General features: G+C 46.5%; 1 protein-coding gene across 1 annotated transcript in view; it reads left to right on the top strand.

The window, feature by feature from the left end:
- The first annotated feature begins 12,718 nt into the window (after positions 1-12,718).
- The window catches only part of tmem132e (transmembrane protein 132E), a 692,467-nt gene continuing 686,949 nt past the window's right edge, over positions 12,719-18,236 (top strand). Inside the window, exon 1 of the mRNA XM_060912829.1 lies at positions 12,719-12,782. Coding sequence (XP_060768812.1) covers positions 12,725-12,782 — 58 coding nt within the window. The 5' untranslated portion in view covers positions 12,719-12,724. The remainder of the gene's footprint in view (positions 12,783-18,236) is intronic.

The following is an 18,236-nucleotide window of genomic DNA, read 5'->3' as shown; positions in this document are numbered from 1 at the left end:
AGTTTCAAGGTATGTTCAGTGTCTTTGAGATAGTTTTGTATCGTCCTCCAGAGCTTTTGTTTTGATTCATTTTGATATATTCTGTTGACAATCTCTATCATACTGGTAGACCAGACTATTTATTCCTGAGAAGTAACTGAAAACAGCTGATCGACAAATTCCTTACACGGTTGCTAAAGACCAACAAATTGAGTGACTAGGCAAGGTAATGAGACTAATCTTACAATTACAAGGAGTATGAATACCCCCCCCCAACATTTGAGTAAATTGATGAAAGGCTTTGTTTTGTTTTTCTTTTGATTTGAAATCACGTGCAATGTTCAAATGCAAAGAACCTTACTGTATTTGAAATATGGACTCTGTACATTATACATGCACTTAGGTAATCTGTTAATGGGGGAAAAAAAACTCTGGGCAAAGTGGTCATTAATTGGATTCCTCTTAGTTATGTCACCTCAAGTAGTGAAGCTTTTAGGTTAAATTCCAGCAGCAAGGTGGTAGGGACATTCGTTGTTCAAATCAAGTAGCTTGTAAGTGTTCATTCATTCATTCATTCATTCATTCATTCATCTTCCATAACTGCTTTATTTGGTCAGGGTTACGGCCTATCTTAGGAACACTGGCTAAGAGGCGTGTAATACACAAAGGATATTACATAGTTACGCGAAGATATGAAGTTTATTTTCGAGTGGCGAATATATTCAAGAGTGAGCAAAGCAAACGAGTGAAAATATTTTCAACATGAGAAGATAAACTTCATATCGTCATGCCATCGTGTAATGTTCTTTATGTTACATGGACACATCCACCAAAAAAACCCCGCAGGTTAATCAAAAGAATTTTAATTTTGAACTGGTTCGCCATTTTGACAACGTGTGTTTAGTCAACAGGAAAACCCTGAGAGTGACGTCATCGGAGTGAAATATCGGGAAATATGTCATTCAGTTCTGTGATGTATTTCATATGAAAAATGTGAGTTTATCAACACGAGAAGATAAACTTCATATCTTCAAGCCAACGTGTGATTTTCTTTTTATTATACAGACACATTCACAAACCAAAAGTACCCAAATTTATCAACACAATTCATCGATTTCCTCACGTGTGACAGATAGAGATTTATATCATGGTTTTGAATCTCCATGTCCTGGATGTAGCTCGTATGAAAAATACGAGTGGCGTATTTCCCAGTAAAACACTCATGCCCATATAATATAATGGGATACCAGTCCATTCCAAAGCAGTTAAACTATGTTCAGTAATTAGCAAAGTAGCATTAATAACTGCTTCATTTTTTCTGAAGAGTACAGGCTCATACTTAGACTCACACTCATTAGTCATGTATTGCAGGTTCCAAATGAGTCAGCTCTCTAAATATTAGATCTAAACATATATTTGGTCATTTTCCTGATTGTTTATTGCACACAATATACGGTACTACTTCAGCTATTTTTATGTAGTAAGGCAAAATATTCTAGTATGTCTTGAAAAACATGATTAGTGTGCTAAAACCAAGGTGTTCTTCAAAATAGCCAACATTTACCTTGATGACACTTTGTACACTACTGGCATTAGCTTAACCAGCTTCATAATGTAGTCACCTGGAATGATTTTCAATTAACAGGTGTGCCTCATCAAAAGTTAATTAATTAGTGGACTAGTTTCTTGACCGTGAGTTGGCCTAGTGGTTAGCATGTCTGCCTCTTGACCAGGAGCTTGTGAGTTCTACTCATGGTCAGGTCATACCAAAGACCATCATAAAAATGGTACCTATTGCCATCTGGTGAGGCATGGCACAATACAGATGTGAGTATGGAGTCAAACTCTTGTGGTTACCAGGACCACAAGGACCAGTCCCCCACTGTAACCCTAGCTATGCAATAGACAAGAGTCTGAGGGCTATAGAAACAGAGATCAGCGCCACCTGATGCACCTTGAGGGCCTGGTTAGTACACAGGAGACTGTGTGGGAAGACCAGGTCCTGGTATGTTGACTAGTTTCTTGCCTTCTTAATGCGTTTGAGATAATCAAACAGTAAAAACTGTAGTAAAGAATAAAATTACAGTAAATAGCCCTGTTTGACAACTGTAGTAATCGATATTATATCAAGTACCACTCGAATAAGTAAAGAGAAACGACAGACCATCATTACTTTAATACATGAAGCGACTTTTAATTCATAAAAATAAAGAAAAAACACTGAATTAGAGTAGAAGGTGTGTCCAAACTTTTGACTGGTAGTGTATATAAGAAAACAGCTAAATGTTTTGTAGCGCATGTATGTAAACACATCCTACCAACCAACACTGCTGCATGAACTCTTATAATCATCTTATAACTATTGAATGAAGAAGAAGAAACCTTTATTTGTCACATGCACACTTCAAGCACGGTGAAATTCATCCTCTGCATTTAACTCATCTGAAGCAGTGAACACACGCACACACACCCAGAGCAGTGGGCAGCCACACTACAGCGTCCAGGGAGCAGTCAAGGGTCAGGTACCTTGCTCAAGGGCACCTCAGCCCAAGGCTGCCCCACGTTAACCTAACCGCATGTCTTTGGACTGTGGGGGAAACTGGAGCACCCGGAGGAAACCCACGCAGACACGGGGAGAACATGCAAACTCCACACATACCCCTTTTCCACCAAATCAGTTCCAGGGCTGGTTCGGGGCCAGTGCTGATGCTGGTTCACAACTCGTTCAACTTTGCGAGCCAGCTGAGAATCAGTTTGCTTTTCCATAGTTCGCGGTACTAAGGGAAGCCACGTCATTAAGTCGTTGTATACGTCAGTTACGTCGCTACGTTTCCATAAACCTTGGCGCGAATATTGAAGCAAAAACAACACGGAAGAAGCAGCAGCAGCAACAACAATAATAATAATAATGGATGACTTCGCGTTTGTACAGCTGCTGCTTCTTGTTGCTTAAAAATGGCGATTTTTCGCGGTCTTGTTATTGTTGTTGGTCTTAACAACCCCGCCCCCGGTGACGTAAGCAGTTCTTTCCTCTGGCCTAGCAGAGAGTTGGTGCTAGCCTGGAACTGGTTTTTATGGCCCCAGAGCCAGTTCTTTGTCAGTGGAAACAGAAAACCCAGTTCCAAACTAAGCACTGGCCCCGAACCAGCCCTGGAACTGCTTTGGTGGAAAAGGGGCAACAGAAAGGCCCTCGCCGGCCACTGGGCTCGAACCCAGAACCTTCTTGCTGTGAGGTGACAGTGCTAACCACTACACCACCGTGAACCCTTAACCCTGAATTAGTGTGTATTCATGACCTCTTGCACTGAATGGACACTGTAATAATTTATGCAGCAGATTACTTAGCCTACTATTTTTACATTAACCAATAATGGAGTACGCGGTTTGGGATCAGACCCACATTAGCCTGCAACTAATTATGGTCGGCTGTGTCACGTGATCAGCGTGGCCAGCTGGAGCACGTGACCGGACCCGGTCTTCATTCCTCTGAGGAGATTTTTTTTTGTGGAGAAACGCAGACACTCGGAGTGATGTTCAAGTTTCGCCATGTCACCTGAGGTACCAGGAAACCACAAAAGGCAAACTTAATGGGTTTTCTGGCACCGAAAAGATGGGAATTAGTCACTCTGATTAAGGCTCGTTTGTTTCGAAAAGACCACCGAGTTGAAGCTGAAACGCAGAACTCCAGACTTTCATCTGTCTCTTAACTAGTTTCTCATCTCATTATCTCTAGCCGCTTTATCCTGTTCTACAGGGTTGCAGGCAAGCTGGAGCCTATCCCAGCTGACTACGGGCGAAAGGCAGGGTACACCCTGGACAAGTTGCCAGGTCATCACAGGGCTGACACATAGACACAGACAACCATTCACACTTTAATGCCGCTTTTCCACTACCAACGTGGCTGAGTAGGGCTGAGCCGTGCCGTGCTGAGTAGGGCTGAGCCGTGCCGTGCTGAGTTGGGCTGAGTCGAGCTGAGTGGGGCTGTTGGAGTTGCATTTCGACTACAACCGCGCTGAACCGTGCTGGCTGGAAGTGGGTGGACACATTGGGTGGAGTTAGCGAAAGTGGGTGGACGTCACGTGATGTCATTAGGCGGCGCAAACAGTGACATCAGTGATCTTTTAAGCGGTAGTCTTACGACCCGGATAGTAAACAATAAACATGGAGGATGTTCAGAATTGCGGTGCCAGGTCTTAATTATTTTGACCTTTAAAAGTAGTAAACAGGCACCCTTGTCAGACATAGTGGCTCCCAACCCGTTAGTTGTCAGGGCATGTTACAACATGCCAACTTCAGACACCCTGGCGCCACTGTCCATCACACGCCAACTTCAGACACCCTGGCGCCACTGTCCATCACACTGTGCTGCGTGGACTATATAAGATGCGCACAAACATCGAGGAAAACACAGCACACATCAGACGGGGACTCCATGCAACACCTGCTTCTCATCAGTGAATATTTGGATCCATTTCTCTCTTTCTTTCTCGGTTTCATTTCTTTCTTGCTTTCTGTCTTTCTATCGCGGACGTGTCAGGATCCAACGTCCATCATTTGTGCCGTGTGAGCATTCCGTGCGTCCTTGAATGTAAGTTGTTTATTGTTGCGTAGCTACTGTGTTATGTGTGTACTCGTTATCTGTAACTGTTACATGTGGCGGTAAGGCTAGCGAGTATTTCTTCTCCTTTTCTCTCATCCTGTGTCTGTCTATTTTCTTACGTGTTTGTTCTGTTCTGTTCAGTAGCCATGTAATGATAGCGCTTGTTTTCTCGACCACGGTTTGTTACGGGAGCACATTTCATTATTAGCCATTGCCGTGTTGGGAGTGTAGTGGTGGTATGTACAGTTCATAATCGCGCCACATATTCTAACCTTCTATGCGCAATACAGCGCGGGGCAGCGCTTAAAGGAGCCACGCTCCCCTTCATTCAGCCGACACACTCTGTGTCTTCATGCGGGTGTGACTCGCTGTAAGCAGTTGCACCACGCACCTTGGTAATGATAGCTGCTGTAGGCAGCTATCCTCATCCTCCGTGTACGTTGTACACATTGTACATATTGTGTACATATCGTGTATATAGTCAGTATCTAGTGTGTTGTGTTATTTATTATGGGGTGTAAATAGCATTCATTGGGCTTTACATTGTTTTACTTATATAGTATTCATTTGTGTGTTTTACATTGTATTACATTGTATATAATTATTATTCATTTGCGTTAATATATATTTAATGCGATGTGTATTTGTATTTATATCATTGTCATTATTTACATTATTGCTTGTGTGTATATTATTGCTCATGTCTTGTTGTATTTGTATTTTATTCTGTTTTCTAGTAAAACCACGGTTTACACGGTTTCTCGTGAGTGGACATCCATTAATTCCTGTTCTAACCGGACAGCCTGTGTAGCTTGCTGTATACCCGATCCAGTGTCCCCCTTATACAGTCCTTTACCCTGTCCATCACCGGACACCCATTTTTATATGGTCCTTCGAGCCGGATACAGCGTTCTACACAGTCAGGATGTCCACTCATGATGGCAGTGCCCGTCCTCGCCGTGAGCACCACCACCCCAGGCACCTGGATGACTACGTGGTGACCCAGACTCAGCGACGGCTGCCACAGGACGGCGTACACACCCAGGATGATTCTTCCCACGTGGGAGACAGCAGGCCCCGGGAGCCATCACACACTCCCCCTGCTGGGCAGACTCCCCTCGACACGTCAGCAGCTATCCTCCTCGCCCTTCAGCAGATACGGGAGGACAATCGGCAGCTGCAGCGGGATGTGCAGTACCTGTTGCAACAACAACACTATGCATCACCTCCACGCACTCCAGCGAGGGACATCCAGGTTCCAGCCGTCACGCCTGGAACCCACCCAGCAGTCCTATCATCACCACTGCAGCATGACAGAACATACAGCCCTGCTGACTCAACCAGTGGACATCGCCGCGCCCCGGTGGCGGAGCAGTCGTCACCTCTACCTCGGCCACACATCGCAGGAGCTGAGGCAGCGACGTCCACACCGCCACACGGAGGAGCTCCCCATCTGCCAACACTACTGACGGCAGAGCTGACAGAGCACCTGAGGAGCATGAATCTGCCACAGGGTCACTCAGTCACGTCATCCTCACCCTTTCCTGCCACCCCACAGTACTCAGCGCCATTCAGCCCACGGCGCCCTTCGTCCGCTCAGAGACAGTGGACGTCATCACCGGTGTCGGCCGGTCAGAGGGCAGTGGCACCAGATCATCACAGGCTGTCACCTGTCCCACAGCGACTGACATCTCTTCCCCCTCAGGAGCTGACCTACCGTGGGCCCAAGATGAGAATCCCAGCGTTCACCGAGGACGACCCACGGCAGTTCAACAGGATGCAGCTGGCGCTCGACAACGTCCTACCACCCGACGCGACAGAGCGCTTCAAATATCAGATCCTGCTGGACCACCTGAAGCTAGAGGATGCTGTCCTGGTAGCGGATGCTTACTGCCACAGCAGCCATCCCTACAGTGATACGATGGCAGCCCTCACGAAGCTCTTTGGGCAGCCCCGCAAACTGGCACTCAGGCAGATCAACCAGGTCCTGGCTGAGCCCCCTGTTAGGAGCGGTGACCAGAGAGGCTTCAGGAACTTCGCCCTGAAGGTGCAGTCCTTGGTGGGGATGCTGGATAAGATGGGGACCCAGGAACAGCTTGAGCTACGGTGCGGTTCGCATGTGTCTCGGTTGCTGCCCAAGCTGCCTCACGAGCTGCGTACTGCCTTCAGGCGGTACATCGACCCAGACCGTGTGCCTGTCCCCACACTCTTGGACTTCGCCGCATGGTTACAGCACGAGGTTGGTGTGCAGCTGGACGAGACCAACGACCCGCCAAAGGCAACAGCGAGCCAGGCAGAGCGGCAGCGGAGCACCAGAGGCAAGCAGCCGGCAGCCACACGCTCCACCACGGTCCTGCTGGTAGACCCCCCAACCAAGTCAGCTCAGCAGCCATCAAAGTCAGCTCCATGCACACCCGCCAAGGTGGAGCCTCCAAAGAAGTACTGCCCCTTCTGCAACAGCACGGAGCACTACTTCAACCAGTGCACTGCGTTCAAGAGTATGTCACTGGAACCGAGGCTCCAGTGGATCAAGACTGGGAAGAAGTGCTGGAGGTGTGGACGCGACCATCAAGCAGCTCAGTGCTACCTCAAGGCACGGTGCCCGAAGTGCAATCGCCTGCACCTCGAGGTACTGCATGAGGTGAATGCACAAAGCAGGCCGGAGACTGCGACACTGTCTTCACCCAGCCAGCCATCCACCTACTACCTCGACCCAGCACGGAGAGGTAGTTGTGTGCTGCTGAAGATGGTGAAGGTGCTCCTTCATTACGGGGGCAAGAAGATGGAGACCTACGCCATCCTCGATGACGGGTCAGAGCGCACCATGCTCCTCCCCCAAGCAGCGCAGCAGCTTGGCCTCAAAGGACAGAGTGAGAACCTGGCCCTCCGCACCATCCGTCATGACATCAGAACGGTGCCAGGGAGGTCAGTGTCCTTCTCTGTGTCATCCCTCAGTCAACCGCAGCAGCGGTACAAGATACAGCGGGCTTTCACATCACCCGAACTGGGACTGTCCCCTCATTCACACCCAGTTGAGGCTCTCCAAAGGACCTACCGCCACCTCAGAGGGCTGCCTCTTCACTCCTTTACTCAGGCCCGTCCGCTGCTCCTCATTGGGTCTGACTACCCAGACCTCCTCATCCCCATCGAGCCTGTGCACATAGGCCCACCAGGTGGACCCATTGCCCTGAAGACACGCCTTGGGTGGACACTTCAAGGCCCCGCCAAGGCTGTCAAGCGTCGGTCTTCCACCCCAGCGTGCCTGTTCATCAGTGCACCGTCACCATCAGTGGAGCTGCTGCAGGATGCCACCGAGCTGCAGAAGTCCCAGTTCTGCGGCCACATCACCGTGACCTCTGACCCTGCGTTGCCTGATGCAGGGAACTTCAGTCAATATCCAGAGCTGCTGGAGGCCACAGTCAGAGCGCGTCACGGGGCGGCCACATCCGCCATCACAGCTGAGGACTACAGGCAAGCGGAGATGGCACTCCTCAGGAAGGCACAGAGTGACTCCTTCCCCGAAGACTTCACCCTGCTCTCAGCGGGGAAGCCAGTCTCCACTGACAGCAGGATCCTCACATCGTCCCCGGAGTACGACGCTGAGACACAGCTGATCCGGGTCGGAGGTCGTCTGCGCAGGTGTGACACGGTTGAGGAGGAGACTCTACACCCCATCCTGCTTGACCCTCAGCACCCCATCACACAGCTCATCATCCGAGACTTCGACAGCCACCTGGCGCACCCAGGACCAGAGCGAGTGTTTGCTGAGCTGCGCCGGCGGTACTGGATCGTGCGTGGGAGAGCGGCTGTCAAGAAACATCAGCACAGCTGTCCAGAGTGTCAGAAGTGGCGAGGCACACCAGTGATCCCCAGAATGGCTGACTTGCCACCATCAAGTCTGCGCTTGCACAAGCCAGCCTTCTATTCCACTGGAATGGATTGTTTCGGGCCGTACCTCATCAAGATCGGCCGACGCACTGAGAAACGGTGGGGCATCGTTTTCAAGTGCCTGACAATCCATGCAGTGCATCTAGACCTCCTCACCAGCATGGACACTGATGCTTTCTTGATGGCCCTGCGGCGCTTTATCGCACGCCGAGGGAAACCACATGAGCTGCTCTCCGACCAAGGCACCAATTTCAGAGGGGGTCAGTCTGAACTGCAGGAGACGTTCAAAGCCCTCAGCCCAGAGCTACAGTCCCACTTAGCCAGTCAACAGATTGACTTCAAGTTCAATCCTCCACATGCTCCGCACTTCGGTGGTTCCTGGGAACGGGAGATCCGTTCCATCAAAGCTGCCCTACACACTACACTCGATGCACAGACAGTCACTGAGGAGGTGTTGAGGACAGTGCTGATCGAGGTGGAAAGCATCATCAACTCCAAGCCCTTGGGTTACACCTCATCAGACATCACAGATCCAGATCCCATCACTCCAAACATGCTGCTGATGGGGCGGCACGACCCCTCCATACCACAAGTGGTCTACACCGACTCCGACATCCTGAGCAGGCGCAGGTGGAGACAGTGCCAGGCCCTTGCGGACCAATTCTGGGCTAAGTTCATCAGGAACTACCTGCCCTCTCTTCAAACCCGCTCCAAGTGGCAACGAGACCGGGAGGACCTCATCGTTGACAGCATCGTGATGATTGTCGACCCTCAACTCCCACGTGCCCTGTGGCCTGTGGGCAAGGTCACTGCTGTCATCCCTGGAGCAGATGGCAGGGTACGTACTGCACAGGTGCAGGTCAAGGACCGGACCTACACACGCCCAGTCTCACGCCTGGTGAGACTCCCTTCACTCCCTCAGGACACCTCTGCCTGACATCATGGACACAACTTTGTTCCACAAAGTTGGGGGCGGCTGTTCAGAATTGCGGTGCCAGGTCTTAATTATTTTGACCTTTAAAAGTAGTAAACAGGCACCCTTGTCAGACATAGTGGCTCCCAACCCATTAGTTGTCAGGGCATGTTACAACATGCCAACTTCAGACACCCTGGCGCCACTGTCCATCACACGCCAACTTCAGACACCCTGGCGCCACTGTCCATCACACTGTGCTGCGTGGACTATATAAGATGCGCACAAACATCGAGGAAAACACAGCACACATCAGACGGGGACTCCATGCAACACCTGCTTCTCATCAGTGAATATTTGGATCCGTTTCTCTCTTTCTTTCTCGGTTTCATTTCTTTCTTGCTTTCTGTCTTTCTATCGCGGACGTGTCAGGATCCAACGTCCATCATTTGTGCCGTGTGAGCATTCCGTGCGTCCTTGAATGTAAGTTGTTTATTGTTGCGTAGCTACTGTGTTATGTGTGTACTCGTTATCTGTAACTGTTACATGTGGCGGTAAGGCTAGCGAGTATTTCTTCTCCTTTTCTCTCATCCTGTGTCTGTCTATTTTCTTACGTGTTTGTTCTGTTCTGTTCAGTAGCCATGTAATGATAGCGCTTGTTTTCTCGACCACGGTTTGTTACGGGAGCACATTTCATTATTAGCCATTGCCGTGTTGGGAGTGTAGTGGTGGTATGTACAGTTCATAATCGCGCCACATATTCTAACCTTCTATGCGCAATACAGCGCGGGGCAGCGCTTAAAGGAGCCACGCTCCCCTTCATTCAGCCGACACACTCTGTGTCTTCATGCGGGTGTGACTCGCTGTAAGCAGTTGCACCACGCACCTTGGTAATGATAGCTGCTGTAGGCAGCTATCCTCATCCTCCGTGTACGTTGTACACATTGTACATATTGTGTACATATCGTGTATATAGTCAGTATCTAGTGTGTTGTGTTATTTATTATGGGGTGTAAATAGCATTCATTGGGCTTTACATTGTTTTACTTATATAGTATTCATTTGTGTGTTTTACATTGTATTACATTGTATATAATTATTATTCATTTGCGTTAATATATATTTAATGCGATGTGTATTTGTATTTATATCATTGTCATTATTTACATTATTGCTTGTGTGTATATTATTGCTCATGTCTTGTTGTATTTGTATTTTATTCTGTTTTCTAGTAAAACCACGGTTTACACGGTTTCTCGTGAGTGGACATCCATTAATTCCTGTTCTAACCGGACAGCCTGTGTAGCTTGCTGTATACCCGATCCAGTGTCCCCCTTATACAGTCCTTTACCCTGTCCATCACCGGACACCCATTTTTATAGAGGACATGGAGTCATTAGTGTTGCTGGCCTTGGTGCTGTGGCTTGTTGTCACCGACAACGCCAACAGATACTGGCAAGAGCGTATAGATGAGGCGAGGCGCATAAGGCTTCAGAAATTCTCGTAATTCGTAATTCTTCTTCTTCCGGGTTTACGGTGTTTACAGATCCCAGCGTGCTCGCGGGGCGTGTGTGGGCATGTGAGGACACTCCTCCTCACCAATCAGTGCACAGGGGAGTGTCTCCTCACGCCCCTAGCCCCACTCGGCTCGGTTTGGCTCGCTTCAGCCCTACTCCAAAACCGTGCGAGTTTTGGGTGCTAAGCAGGGCTGAAGCGAGCTGAGTCGTGCTGCTCTGAGGTAGTCGAAACGCGAGCCATGTCGGGCTGAAGTGAGCTGAAGTGAGCTGAAAAAGGGTAGTGGAAAAGGGCCATTAGAGTCACCAGTTAACCTAATTGCATGTCTTTGGGGGAAACTGGAGCACCCAGAGGAAACGCACGCAGACACGGGGAGAACATGCAAACTCCACACAGAAAGGCCCTCGCCGGCCGCGAACCCAGAACCTTCTTGCTGTGAGGCGACAGTGCTAACCACTACACCACCGTGAACCCTTAACCCTGAATTAGTGTGTATTCATGTACACCTCTTGCACCGAATGGACACTGTAATAATTTATGCAGCAGATTACTTAGCCTACTATTTTTACATTAACCAATAATGGAGTGCGCGGTTTGGGATCAGACCCACATTAGCCTGCAACTAATTATGGTCGGCTGTGTCACGTGATCAGCGTGGCCGGCTGGAGCACGTGACCGGACCCGGTCTTCATTCCTCTGAGGAGATTTTTTTTTGTGGAGAAACGCAGACACTCGGAGTGATGTTCAAGTTTCGCCATGTCACCTGAGGTACCAGGAAACCACAAAAGGCAAACTTAATGGGTTTTCCGGCACCGAAAAGATGGGAATTAGTCACTCTGATTGATTAAGGCTCGTTTGTTTCGAAGCTGAAACGCCGAACTCCAGACTTTCATCCGTCTCTTAACTACTGTAGTTTCTGGATCATACAAAACAGACGTTTAAGCCATTTTTCAGACTAAGAGAGGACTGGGGAAAAAAAAACAACAACAACAACCTGCTGTTTTAACGTGAGGACGTCACTTTAATCGAGGAACCGTGTTTGTGTGGCGGTTTTTTTTTTTTTTTCCTTCCCTCCACCTTGTGCTGGATTTTACCGGAGAACTTTTGGGCTACACGGACTTGTGGAGGAACAAACACAAACCTCGTCGGCTTCAAGCTGTTTTATTTATTTATTTCTGCTGAAGATAATAGAATAGAATAGAATATAGCAGCAGCGACGGGAACAACAAACATATACATTTTTCCCCTGACAGGAAAATGAGCCGTCGTTTTGTTCGGTTATTAACTGGCTTTACACGGACTAGTCTTTAACCTGCACCGTGTATGAACTGCTTATTTGTTGTAGCTTTTTATTTTTATTTAAAAAAAGGATAATTATTTCTCCTGTCGCTCCGGGGTTAAGGGGCTAAGCTCGGCTACTCAGGGGAGCTGCTGCTGCTGCCTGTGGTGTCAAATCGGTGCTAACGCTTAGCACAGGAACGCGCCTGGTGCGCGGCGCGCATTCACCTCGCTGTGAAGAGAGGCACGCGCCATCAGGAGCCGGATACCTGTTAACTTTTCTGTCTCCCTCTGTGTGTGTGTGTGAGTGTGTGTGTGTGCTTGAGTGTGTGTGTGTGTGTGTGTGGCTCGTCGCCGTGGGAAGAGCTTCGTGGTCACTGTTCGGCATTCCGTGATGGACCCGAAAGCCTTCGGTCAAGTTTTTCGCCGTCCTCTTCTTGTGCTTTCTTGCCCAGGCTCGGCTACCGGACTGTAACCGAGCCGCAAGCGGAATATCTCAGAGGCGAACAGCGTTCATTTATTACCAACCGGATTTATACAGGACAACTACCATGTCACATGCACGGGTCTGCTTGGGAGCTCTGCTGCTGTGGACGGTTGCTTCTGATGGTAGGTACTCCCCCCCACCCCAACCCCCCACGTAGATATAGCTATAGATTATCATATAGCTATACACTCCATATACGGTAAGTATAATGATTGCATTTTATCTATCTATCTATCTATCTATCTATCTATCTATCTATCTATCTATCTATCTAATGCATGCAAATAAGAGAATGTACATATATCTTTTTATATGCATTTTGCTTCACTGAAGTCCTGATTGATAATTCCACACACACACACACACACACACACTTTCTCTCTCTCTCGGCTCTGTAATTGCAACGAAGAGGTAGGTGTCATGGCAGTTTGAAACCCGAAATGATCATCCTGCAAATCCAGGCTGTTGAATTCACAGAAATCACAAACTAGTGTGGTGTTTTTTTTCCCCTCTTTTCTTTTCTTTTCTTTTCTTTTCTGTGATCACTTGAAGTGCAAAAAAAAAAAATTAAAAGGTGATCCGCCGGGCACATCAGCTCTCCACAAGGTGGGACCACAAGTGTACTCCTCGTGATACAATGCAATTTAATACAAACAAAGCTTCAGAATGATACAAGCGTGCACGCATGCATCTATTCATCTATCTATCCATCCATCCACCTGTCTGTATGCATGCGATATTTTATATAGAATATCTTTATTTTGCATGCATCAGAATCAACCCGTCGTCTCGCAACACGCAGGGTGCGCTGTTTGTGCTTAATTGTGTAACTCGCAGCTGTATACAGTGGGATGTAATGACATGCACACATTTCAGTTCTTTTTCCATCAACAACCTCATTTTGGCCTTCTGTAAGATATATAATTCCTGAGTGGAATCAACTTATCGGTGATTCCCTCACCCAAGATCACAATTTGTTACCGTGATCGCACCCTGAGCACGGAGTGTTTGACACACTCTTACACTTATAGCAGAACACATGTCACTCATACCAGGTGCACTCGGTTACATGAGTACTCAAGCAGTGTGTGGATGCGATAAGCCCCCTTGAAAGGTTCTTTGTTTTACTAAAATACAAAGTACTATCCTCACACACACACACACACACACACGTACGTTCATGAGGTGAGTGTGTTGGAGAAGGGGAAACGTGCAGGATTGGGAATCAAGCCCTGCTTTACATCTCATGATTCAGATTCCGTTATTCTGTTTTCTAGGCAAGTGGCAAGCACAAGGTTGAAATGTTCATCACATTTGCATTTTGCATATCATCTGTCGGTTTGTAACCGTCCACACCGTGGCAGTACTTCTTGAGATTAAGGAGTTTTGGTGGTGTGGTGGGTCCTCCCCATTATCTTTTGCCAGCCAGCATTACTGATTTGACAGAAATGATCCTGTTGAATTATAGAGTCAAGATGGCTTTTTGTTAATGTTTTAGAATCATAATTGTAATATATGTTGCACACACCTACATGTAGAGACAATGCGTCACTTCCCATCATTTTTCTATAATAGTCTTCACCTCATACAGTTGGAGTGGACCCCACCTGGTATAAGCATGTTCTTAGTAGGAGCTATTGTGCATTGGAGTTATCTTCTTGTAATATTAATTTTATGTATGATGGCCTGGAAAAACTCTCGTCATGAAATGTTGACACTTTCTGTGCTCTAGAGTTCAAGGCTTTTTTTGAACTGAAATGTTTCTCTCTCCCGGGCAGCACGGTGGTGTAGTGGTTAGCACTGTCACCTCACAGCAAGAAGGTCCTGATGAGGGCCTTTCTGTGTGGAGTTTGCATGTTCTCCCCATGTCTGCCTGGGTTTCCTCTGGGTGCTCCAGTTTCCCCCACAGTCCAAAGACATGCAGGTTAAGCTAATTGGTGGCTCTAAATTGACCATAGGTGTGAATGTGAGTGTGAATGGTTGTCTGTGTCTGTCAACCCTGCAATGACCTGGCAACTTGGCAAGAGGTGGGGTACACCCTGGACCATAGTTAGCTGGGATAGGCTCCAGCTTGCCTGTGACCCTGTAGGACAGGATAAGCAACTACAGATAATGGATGGATAGATGCTCAGGTTTCCCCCACAGTCCAAAGACATGCAGGTTAGGCTAATTGGTGGCTCTAAAGCGAATGTGAGTGTGAATGGTTGTTTGTCTCTGTGTCAGCCCTATGATGATTTGACGACTTGTCCAGGGTGTACCCTGCCTCTCGCCCATAGTCAGCTGGGATAGGCTCCAGCTTGCCTGCGACCCTGTACAGGATAAGCGGCTACAGGTAATGGATGGATAGAGTCACTTATTGTTATTCAAGGCGACTTGATTCATTACCACAATTTCTTTTAGAAAAGAAACCTGGAAAGTCTTGTGTTAACAGATCACCTTGATTTCCATATGATGAGAATATTTTGATGGTGTGTGCACGCGCAGTCTGTGCATGTAGGCCAATCAGCATGACTCTCTCATGGCTTGGAGCGCAGTCCTACAGATTTGCAATGCATTTCTGAACTGGCTGTCATGAATAGATGTTTTCCATATGGAGAGACCATCAGTGTAACTTAATACAATTTCTTTTATGAAATGTTTATTCTGACCAGTGAGCAAATGTTTTTTAGCTGGTACACCCTTTGACATGCCATCTCACAATCAAAGCGCTAACTTAATAAAGCATGCTCTGCTATTGGAACTAGGGGATGATATGGTTTTGAACTGCTGTCTTGAAGTCTTCAAAAATACCATCCCAGAGTTCTTGCTATGAGCCTCAAGCTCACTTCTCTTATGTTTCGTCAGAAAATGTTTCTTCCACCACCAGCAGGGTTGTTGATGAATCAGAATCTGTGATATGATTGCAATATTTTAGGTTGTAGTGTAGATAAAGAGAAATTAAACATATTTAATTTGGGTAAAAAATTGGGTTAATTTTGTAGCATTCTTCCTTATTTAATTCACGTCAGTTTAGCCTTAAACTCGGTTTGTACTACGTTTACATTTTTACATTGATAGTTAAGGCCAGGACTAAAGTCATGAGCAATTTTTTTGCATACCAGACATGGAGACATGGCTTTCGTGCAAATATTTTATGATGCAATGTGATAGCTAAGGTATATCAGTAGATGCCTGTGTGTTTATCATACATCAGTATTTTAGTATTACTCATTGATGTATAATGATTATATCAGTAAAAGAAAATATGCAAACCTCATCTGTGACCATGTTTCAACATTGGTCTGCCTTTTGTCCAAAGAAACCATTTTCTCTTAAACAGTGCAAGCCACAATGACTCGTCCATCTTTCTTGTTTATTACATCGTATTTCAGCTGCTGCCCCTTTAGTCATGCAAGCGTTGACAGACACCGTTTCATCGCACATTCCGATTTGTAATCTAGACAGCCTTTAAATGCACTGATACTAATTCTGAGAGACGATAAATCTGGCCAGGATGGGTCCGTCTTCTCCGCTTTTGATAATGACTGATACTATTTGCAAAAACAAGAAAGGTCAAGAGGCAAGTACACATTGAAACAATGACAGACCTGACACAATACACACGCAAGACATGTCTTGTTTGTTAATCTGCATGCTGTAGCACCTGTGTCAAACTCTCCGATTTTGCTTTCTGAGCTGCTTCCCCCCCATAAAAGCAGATAATCTGTAGAGGAATAGCTTTATTGTATTCTTGTGTTTTATTCATTAGTACTCCAGATGTCAAACATCGTTAGTATTTAGCAGCAGTGGCGCTCCGGTGACTAGATAACAGAACCCTTTGGGTCGTCAGCTCCTTATGACAAGCCTGTTATTATAGACGACACTGATTTTTTATGTATCTGATATTTTAGTTTTATCTGGTCTGTTTGGATGCTTAGATGCATGAATACTCATAATTATACCACAGGTCTGTTCAGTGCTCAATCCTGATTGATCAGAAGACATTTATTCATTTCTTATAACAGCAGCTCTGACAGTTATTTGAACTTCAAGGTTTACATTAATGCTCTCATTCTAACATGACAACAATATGTCATGATGTAAACAGGGACTTCTATGATGGAGGGAACAGATGGAAACTGTGTGTCACTGTTGATATGGTAAAGTTTTCTTCTTGGCATTTTTGGAACGAGTTTCCAGTGAAGGGAAAGTCTTCAGGACAGAGGACTTTGTGCTTTGTCATTTCTCTCTAACATGACAAGATGTATTTTTGTCTTATTAACTTTGAGACAGAAATGCTGGTGGTGAGGAAATTATTGTTTATCACTACTCTCACATAAGCAATTACACAACAATCTTTAATCCATAAAGTACTGTTGGTATTAGTAAATTTATGTGGTATAAGAAGAATAAAACACATTGTTGTTTATTATTTATAGGCACACCCCATCATTGTTTACTCTTCACTTGAACATCATTTTATTGAAAATGCATTTTGCATAACAGTGGACTTGGCTTTATTGTGCATGTATCTTTGCTATTTTAATGTTTATTTCAAAGCAGCGTTATCTCCTTCAGAGTGGCACAGTGGTTAGCACCGTCACCCTGTAGCAAGCAGGTTCTGGGTTTGAACCTTACGACCGACTGGGGTCTTGCATACATGGGGTCTTGTGGAGTTTACATGCTCTCCCTGTGCTTGCATGGGTTTCATCAAACAGTCCAGAGACATGTGGATTAGGTCTAGGGTTGAGAACCAAAACTCAGTTTCAAATTGGAACTGAATCCAAAATGCCAGGTACTGGGTCAAGTCATAGTCCCTCTCACACCAGAATCTGGTCTTCCCAGGCAGTCTCCTGTCCCAGTACTAACTCTAAGTCATATGGGTGCAGTGCCGATCTCCGTTTTGATAGCCCTCGGCCTCTCACCTATACAGCTAGGGTTACAGTGGGCGGGCTAGTCCTCTGGTAACTGCAAGAGTTTGACTCCCCACTCGCATCTGTATTGTAGCACGCCTTGCCAGACGGCAGTAGGTACCATTTTTATGATGGTCTTTGGTATGACCTGACTGTGAGTAGAATTCACAATCTCCCGGTCGAGAGGCAGACATGCTAACCACTAGGCCAACTCGCGGTCTGGGTACTGGGTAGCCGTAAAAAAAAAAAGAATTTTGGTTCTGCAACACCCCATTATTATTGCAAACAAAGGCAACATATCTGCAAGGATATAGGTAGCTATCTGCCAGGACCTGTCTACATTATTTTCATGCATCAACGCAACATTTGTTTAGATGAGCTAGCATGCATGATTAATGTCACAACAGTGTGAAAGATGAACCGCAGTAAACGGTCATACATCATGTTTTGTTATCTAAACCACAGCCTTTGGCCCATGTGAACTTGGGGGGATACTAAAACGTCCAGAGAACACTACTCTTCAACATTTTCACATGATCCAGAATTCACAGCAGATCCGTAGTACAGCATCTGCCATTGTACAGTGAGCATGAGCTCACCTTATAGTGCTTAACTACGGAGCCCCGCTCGTGACAAAAAAAGAAAATTTTGGATAGATTTAAGATGATACACGGGGCAACTATT

This window comes from Neoarius graeffei, chromosome 28 (genome assembly GCF_027579695.1).
Source record: "Neoarius graeffei isolate fNeoGra1 chromosome 28, fNeoGra1.pri, whole genome shotgun sequence".
Classification (NCBI taxonomy): domain Eukaryota; kingdom Metazoa; phylum Chordata; class Actinopteri; order Siluriformes; family Ariidae; genus Neoarius; species Neoarius graeffei.
This window is presented reverse-complemented; position numbering and strand designations above follow the sequence as displayed.